Genomic DNA, 8449 nt, shown 5'->3' on the forward strand with positions numbered 1-8449 from the left:
ATTGGACCCATTGTCTAAGGCTTGTACTCCTCCCTTCAGTGACGTACATATCTATCTGGATGTCCTGTGGACATGTCCACTATCATGCTTATCTTTTCCCTTAAGCCTATCAATTCTTATTTGTGGTCTTTTTGTCACTGTACTGCTCAGTTTGTTACTTTTCTCTTTCCCTCAACCTCTTCTGTAATCATTATGTAATCATGTAGACTCCATCTTGCATGCATTCCCCCCTTCCTTTTTTTGCTGCTGCTACCAGAATGGAGGCTGTCATTACCACCTGTTTAGCCTAATGCAGGAGCTACTTAATCAGCCATCCTGGCTCTGTCATAGATCTCTCCCTTGGTTGTCAGATTGACATTCCTTGTACGTGAATCTGTCCATGCTACTCCTTTGCTCAAAGCCTTTTTTTTGGCCCTTAACTGCCAACTTATCAACGTTAGACTCTAATGGCCACTTCACTTTCTCTGCTTTCTTTCTTACTGCTTCCCTCTTCCTTCTCTTAACTTAAACACTCTTAACTAGGCTGAACAACTTGATATAAATTGGTACATTTCTATGTCTTTGCTTCTGGTGTTCTGTGAGCCCTTGCTACACATCCTCTATAAAAATTAATTCGACTGTCTTCTCCTCTAAAAAGTTTTCCCATTTATTCATCTTGTGCTCCTTTCCTCCCTCAAACTGCACGTGGCACTAACTTTGCTTGCCACTTCTGTGGTGTAGACTAGTGTTAGCCAGCTGCTGTTATAGGTATTTGTGTGTTTGGTGGGGTGGGGGTGGTGTTTTTTCCATTGAGTCCCACTATCACCCAGCACCTTCTTCAGTGCTTCAGTACTCAAGTGTTTGTGAACTTGAGGTGAATTTGAGATCACTTGACTCTTGCCCTTGGTCAAGCTGATCATCTTCAATAAAGTCCTCATGATCATCCAGCATATCATGTTGCTGCCTTTTCCCTATGAGTGACCAACTCCAGATTGTCCTCTGCAATAAATAAAATAAACTAGTGCCATAGATTCACAGAAGACACTCTCAGCAGTATATGTTTATGCTATCATCTTTTCCTGAAAAAACTCCCTATCGTTATGTTGATTGTGGAAGGAGGAAGTCCACACTTAAATCACTTCTGGGAGTGTGGCTTTCTTCCTCAGGATTGTATCCTGTTCCTTTCCTTTCTCTCCCTAGTTGTTCGATGAAGAAAATCCAGTGCACCAGTCTGGAAATAGATACATGTTTACTACTGAAGGACATATTGTGTCTGTGGACAAACATCTTCGGAACGCTCCCTGGAAAAAGTCTTTTTCGGAAGAAGGAGGGGAGCACCAGGAAGAAAAACATGTGCCTAGACCCAAACCTTTGGACTTAAAAGTCATCAATTCAAGCCTAAATGTAAGCATTTTTAAAAGAATGAGGTTGGAAGGTGGAAAAAATACTGGTGAGGACAATTATTAAGAAGATTGCAGGAGGGAGGGACAGAGAAGTGATTACTATAACAACTATTTAAGTGCTTTTAACATACAATTTCTAAATTTTGGATAGGCGTGTAAATGTCAGAGTGGTAAAAGGAAGAGACTTGAAATGTGATTTCAGTGTAGAGCCAGCTGGTGGAGGCTAAGGAGGAAACAATCGAGACAATTAAATTGCCATCTCAGTTTCTATTGTAGAGTCAAGGAACCAGCTACTCTTCCCATATGTGTCATTTATTAGTTATATGAGCTAGGTAAGCTGACCTCTCTGACCCTTCGTTTCCTTATTTTTGAAATGCAAGGATCTTTAAAATCCCTCTCAGCTCATTTTTTGTGATGTGATCTTATGCTGCCTAGTACATTAGCTATCTCTTCTCTAGCTTCTCTGTACCGAAGGGTAAGATTACACAGCCAATCATGCTGCCTGAAGGACTGATGGGCTAGGATTTGGAATTCAGAATTAATTTTCTCCCAAACTTTCTTTTCCTTCTAGTGCAATCGTATTCCTGATGAGAGAAGATATTCTCTGCCCCTCAAGAGTGTCTACATGAGACAGATTGATCAGATGGTTGGCTTGATTTGAACTATCACCTTGAGTGGTGATGTTTAAACAAACAAATACAGAGTTTTAACTGAAGTGGAAGGAGGACTACAAAAGTCTGGCCCTGAATAATGAAGATGGTGGCAGGTCCGACCAGCAACATACTTGCTCTCTGTTCTTGCATATTTTAATTATTCTCTCCAGTTCAAAACACAACCAAAATTGGTCCCCTGTATTTCTTTATTAAGATTTGAAATCAAGAGTAGTTGAGAGATTATCCCTTTACTGAACACTGTAGTCACTGAGTAAAGCTGAAATGACCACTTTGATTTTACTATAAACTGCTTGGGAAGGCAAGTATTGAGGAGTGGCTGCCACTGGTGTAGCACCTTTTCATAATGGGATTGTGACTAAGATCCCTCTGCAGAAGGGTTTACTGGGAATCACTTCTTTTCTTGAAACAGCAATATTTTCTCTTGTGGGATAGGAGGCTGTCTCCTAGCTCATCAGTAAGCCATTATTGTCTGCCTTGATTTTTGGATTACATTTATTTTTAAAGAAAAGAAAACCCATCTTTTGCCACCAGTATACTTAGTGACCCTCACTAATCATTACTGCCATGTCTGAATTCTAAATGGCTTCTGAAGGATCACATCATGGAACTAAGAAAAGACCTTGTTTTAAAATCAAATGTAACATGGACTCACCAGAAGAACTTCTGTAGTCCCAGAATTTTGCAGTGAGGCAAAATTGCCCAGTGCTCTTCCTAGGATTTTCATGATTTCAAGTGTTTCGATTGTTGTCACGCTTGCTGGCCATGCTTCTTTATCCTGACTATGTTTGGGTTATAAAAATCTTATATATATATTTTTTTCCCCCTTGTTCAGTTTCATCTCTAGTACTCATTGAATGGAAATGGGGAAAGAAAATGACCAGGATGATACTCTTAAATGGTTTGGGCATTTTTTCTGTCCAAATTTTCAGTTAGTGCCTTATGATGACTCAGTTATGGGTCACTGAAAATCTAAGCTGCTGCTACTTTCTAGCAGGCTCAGTTTGTGTTAGGATCTCATGATGTTGCCAGAGAACTAGGCAGGGCAGGAATAAAACAGTGAAAGACTAGATAGATTGTTATTACCTAGGAAGGGCTTTTGGTGGTGAAGAAATAGATAGTATGGACCTTTTAATAGTCCATTTCAGGGAAGGAAGTAACCAGGAAACTAGACTAACTTTTGGAGTGAAAACCTCCTCTTGTTAGAAACAGAAAACTCTGGTGGTAGTGTTTTTCCTTCATGAATTGAATCAAGCTTGTCATTAATGATCTCAAACTAGAAACGAACTCTGCTAGCTGATTTGAAAACTGTATTGCCATCAGAGGTCATGTTCTGAACCATTGGTATTTTCTACCTAGTCACTGTTGGCCACTAAAAATTTTCTTTATCTTTTTTTCCAGAGGGAAACAGATTGTTACCTAAACCCTCAAATTTATCAACCAACTAGGGAATTTTTCATTCAATATTTTTTTTTTTTGGCAAGTTTTATAAGTCTTAGATGTTTGTTTTCTTAATTAGCTATAAAACCCAACTCTTGTATATTTTTAATACTGTGGTTCAGAAGCCCATCATCTCATTTTAAAACCCTTTGTTACTATATATGACATAATTTTTAAAAAAAGCAAGAACAAAAAAAGTTTTGCTCTTTTTTACTTTAATTTTCAAAAGCCTTACTCTGTTCTGAACTACTTTCTGCAGTTACTTGCTGTAGATCAAGCTTTCATTTATTATACTCTGCTTAAAAAAAAAAAAGTTTTCCCGTGACTCAACATATTCAACTCTTCCTTCCCTTTTCACCTTTCCTCCTACACCTTCTCCAGCCAACTTTAAGTTAAATCTTTATGGCACTGAGGAGGAGCAGACAGTGGATTTTCTCTGGGCAAGAACTGGAACAACCACCTTTCTCTTCCTCTGGGGTTGTCCCTGCTGCTTCCCAAATTTCCATGACCCAAAGTGGGAGACAGCCACTGTAACATCCTCTTCCAGATCTCTCTTCTGCATGTCTTCCTTTCTCACCACTCTAGCCTAACACCTCCTTTCTTCTCCTGGTGTCGGAATCTATGCCTGACATTATGATCTCCTCCTCTGCTGAGCTATTTATGCAACTCAGGGACTTAAATGCTCCAATCCTGAAATAGTTCCCAAGACTGCACCTTTGTTTATGAGTGTTATTGCAGATTGGTGAATGGCTTCATTCTCCAGCCTTAACCAAATCCAAACATCCTAAGTGTTTAGGCCCAAATGTTGATCTCGGAAGACACTAGTGGTGGTTCTTGGTTTGTCATTAGGGAAGGCAGAATCAAATCTCTAAAGGCTTTTAAAAAATGAGGCAATATAAGTGAGCTTTCATTTTCTACTTTGGTCAGTGGCAATACAAGCAAGTAGAAATGCTGTGATGGTCACTAACCTGATGGTGACATGGGATCACCAGTGGAAGAGAGCTCTCAGAAGAAAAGTCATTAGTGGGGAGGGCATTTTCTTGCTGATTTGGCTCGAGAGAGGACTGATGCTGTTGTATATCTTTTTCACGTAGCCATGCTGATTATGCTGGCACATAATATTTCTGTACAGGTGGCCATCACGAGCATGGTGGCTAATGGCAACCACGTGATAGACATAACCCAGTGGTTTCCATACTGGTGTCTTGTCTTCTCACTCAGTCGTCTGTAAGTGTTTTGTAAGTGTCTCTGCCCTCTGTCCCAAAGTATTATAGTGTACATTTCTTGTACCTCATGTGGCCAAAGTCAGGTCCCCAAAAGGTGGAAATTATTTTAGTTTTGTTTTTTAAAGATGTCTTCCAGCTTTGCAAGTGCACTGACCTTCACTTAGGTCTCACTGCATTTTTAGATTTTCTCTCAGTGCCATCAAACTTTCCAAATATCAGATATTGCCTGGGGGCCTCATGTTGTCAATCTGTCTCCAAACTGCTTAAAATAGTGGCCTCCCTTCTTCTCTTAGTTTTGACAGTGCTTTAGGATGTAGGTGTTTGAAACCTTTAGCTGACTTCTCTTTATTTTTAAAAAAAAAAAAAAACATCCTCAACCCAAAAAATATACATGCTACAAAACTAATGATTAAAGAAAAATATATGCAGTTCCTTAAGAAGAAAAGTTTTAGTAATTGTCTAATTTGGATGCTTTAATGGACATAGTTTAAAAGAACCAATAAGTAATTTTTTACTCCATGAGGGTTGGATGTGGGAGGGGAGGAATGTAAGGTAGCCTTGCCTATCATTCCAACTCCAGTTACTGGTTAATTGTCAAGTCTTCCTTCACATTGTGCTTTGAATGCACATATCTTGATGTCTTGTATCTATTCCATTTAAGCATTCCAGGGGTGTGTTTTTTAATTTTTTTAATTTGAAGGTTTGAAAGTCTGCTGCTAGGTCAAAGGAGCTCTCCCATCATGCTTGCCATAATCATCTCTCCTCTGCCCCCAGTCCTCTGACTCCCACCATTGTGCCTCTGCTTTACAATTGAGAGCCCTCCTAGAAGTAAAAGGATCATTCAATCCCTGTGACCCCATTTTATAAGTGTTAGGCAAGCCAACTGAGATGAGATCAAATTGGGTATACACTGGTCACCAGTGGGTCCGCGGAGCAGGCCTTGAATAGTGACCGCACTTGAAATGAATGTGAATTTGGTCAAATGTCAGGTAGCCATGGCACTTCCCAATTCAGCCCCATTCCTCAACTCTTGGTTCTTAAGATTTGAGGGGAGGAGGGGAGGAAGGATTTTGGAAGGTGTTCTTTATTTTTTAAATAGCAAAACATAGGGCACATTTTAATTTATTATGCACTAGAAAAACAAAACTGAGAACTGAAAACGGCTGGGGCGACTTGTTGGGATAAACAGGTCTGTTGTGCTTCTCACTCTAATGTGCAATATAATTTGCAACTATAAATGATATGTTTAATCTATGTAAATAAGAAATGGGCTTAAATTAAAGGGGAGCTTTTTTGTTTTGTAAAAGGACCAAATGTTCTTTTATAAATATCCTGAAGACTATCTTGCTCTTTGAAATTTATTAGAATTTTTACAATTTTCATTAAAAGATTTTTTTTAAGTTGTCATCTTTTTTGTGTGTGCATACATATCTTTATGTAAGATATTGAAGTTGGAATTAAGGTTAAAAGTAGGGTCAGATTGATATAATTTACTAAGTGCCTCATATGTACCAGGCACTGATGCTGAATGCTAATAATACAAAATATATAAGTGAGATAGTCACGGGCAAGGATGCTCTATCCACATTCTCCTGAATTAGGGGCCCTGTTTCTGTCAGTGTTGGTCCTGGGTAAACGAATTCCTTTACAGCTTTGTGCTCTGTCTTCCCCATTTGTGAGATAAGGGGACAGAGCTGGAAGGGACCTTAGAAGCCCCACATCCAACCAATACTTTACTGATGAGGCAAGTAAAAGCCAGAGCTTGAGCCTGACAGCAAAATCTGATGCACATTTCAAGGCCTGCACTACACTGCTTCGGCAAGGGCATTTGACTAGATCTTGGAGCAATCTGAGGTTGGCTCTTCACGCCTGCAACTCACTCCTTGCCAATGGGGTCCTTCATTGGGAAGGAACATTGAGGCTGGCACCTGCTTATGATTGAGTTCAGTCCTTTTCATCTGTTTGCAATTATTCTGACCTAGTTTCCTGCAAAGAAGTGATCCTGATCACTCAGAGATTGACAGATTCTTCTAGGAAAACAGGTTGAAAATACAGAATAGGGAAAGAGAGACCAACCTCCTTCCTTAAACAATTTGGCTTCATAGTCCCACCCAGACCAGGAGTCTAGCTGGTTTCCCATTCACTGTGAATAATTGGATTATTTTTCTTGGCATCAATGGCCCAAGCTTAAGTTTTGCAGTGAGGAATACCTGGGTTAGATTAAGTCAGAGAATCTGGATTCACATTCTGTGTGACCTTAAGTTAATGTCTCTGAACCTCAGTTCCCATATCTGTCAAGGTGGTGAGAGATTGAACTTTCAATCTACTTCACTGTGTTTCAGATAAGTCAATTCCATGAAGACAAAGAATGATCGAAGGGTCTTAGAAATGGGAAGTGATTTAAAGATGTCCATCAACCTAACAAATGAGGAAATGCATCTATCTATAGGGATGCAGTGAATGAGAGATGACTTTCAGACTCGGGTTCTAATTGCCATGCCTCCCATTGAAGTTGTGGCTACATCAGCACTTACACTCCCTCTGCAGCCCAACCCTGTGCACTTTTGAACTGCTTCCCGTTTTTTTTTTTTTTTTTTTTATTATAGTTTTTTATTGATCCTTGCAAGCACTTCTGTGGCAACTTTTCCCTTTATTCTCTCCACTCTCTCCCCTAGATGGTAGGCAGTCTTATATATGTTAAACATGTGAAAGTATATCAAATACAATATATGTGTATATATTTATACAGTTATCTTACACAAGAAAAATCGGATTTAGAAAGGTAAAAATAACCTGGGAAGAAAAACAAAAATGCAAGCAGTCTGCACTGATTTCCCAGTGTTCTTTCACTGGGTGTAGCTGTTTCTGTTCATCATTGATCAATTGGAACTGAATTAGATCCTCTCATTACTGAAGATAGCTACTTCCATCAAAATTGATCCTCATGTAGTATTGTGGAAATGTATAATGATCTTCTGGTTCTGCTCATTTCACTCAGCATCAGTTCATGTAAGTTTCTCCAAGCTTCTCTGTATTCATTCTGCTGCTCATTTCTTACAGAACAATAATTTTCCATAACATTCATATACCACAGTTTATTCGGCCATTCTCCAATTGACGAGCATCCATCAATTTCCAGTTTCTAACCACTACAAAAAGGGCTGCCACAAACATTTTTGGACATACAGGCCCCTTTCCCTTCTTTAATATCTCTTTGGAATATAAAACTGCTTCCCATTTTGTGGGTACAAAATATAATCATGTTACTGTCCCTAAAATCGACAATGAAGTTGCTTTGACGCATTCCCATCAAAAAACTCCCAAGGTAGAGTTGTTTCTTGTGGGCTGTTTAGAACACCATTAAGCCAGTAGTTCATCCAGAGCTGTTTACTAGAGACATTTTCACTGGGAACAAAAGCCATCAGGGCATACAGAGGAAGGTAGAGTGGTGATGGCATTGTTTGATTACATTTGAAAAAGAGGTAGCTTTCCTCCTTGGCCCTTTTCCACTACTGACCTATAACCCAGCTCCTTCACCCTTTCCTGGGTTCTACCTACTTCCCCAAAACCCATCCACACCTATGTCAGCATCTAGGAAAGAACTAGCTGGGAGCATTGTACCAGATGGTCTCTGATGGCATCTTGGATGGACAGAGCCATCCTGGTTGTAGCTCTGGCTGAACCTGTGTCCCTGGGAGTATGAAATCAAAGCCATTCTCCCCAATGCTTG

The 8449-nt window shown here is 39.6% G+C and overlaps 1 protein-coding gene across 1 annotated transcript in view; it reads left to right on the plus strand.

Moving 5' to 3' along the window:
• The window catches only part of EDEM1 (ER degradation enhancing alpha-mannosidase like protein 1), a 33626-nt gene extending 27500 nt beyond the window's left edge, over positions 1-6126 (plus strand). Inside the window, exons 11-12 of the mRNA XM_051981307.1 lie at positions 1180-1383; positions 1954-6126. Of these exons, the coding sequence (XP_051837267.1) occupies positions 1180-1383; positions 1954-2043 (294 nt within the window). The 3' untranslated portion in view covers positions 2044-6126. The remainder of the gene's footprint in view (positions 1-1179; positions 1384-1953) is intronic.
• The last annotated feature ends 2323 nt before the right edge of the window (positions 6127-8449 follow it).

The sequence above is a fragment of the Antechinus flavipes genome, chromosome 1 (assembly GCF_016432865.1).
Source record: "Antechinus flavipes isolate AdamAnt ecotype Samford, QLD, Australia chromosome 1, AdamAnt_v2, whole genome shotgun sequence".
In the NCBI taxonomy this organism is placed as follows: Eukaryota; Metazoa; Chordata; class Mammalia; order Dasyuromorphia; family Dasyuridae; genus Antechinus; species Antechinus flavipes.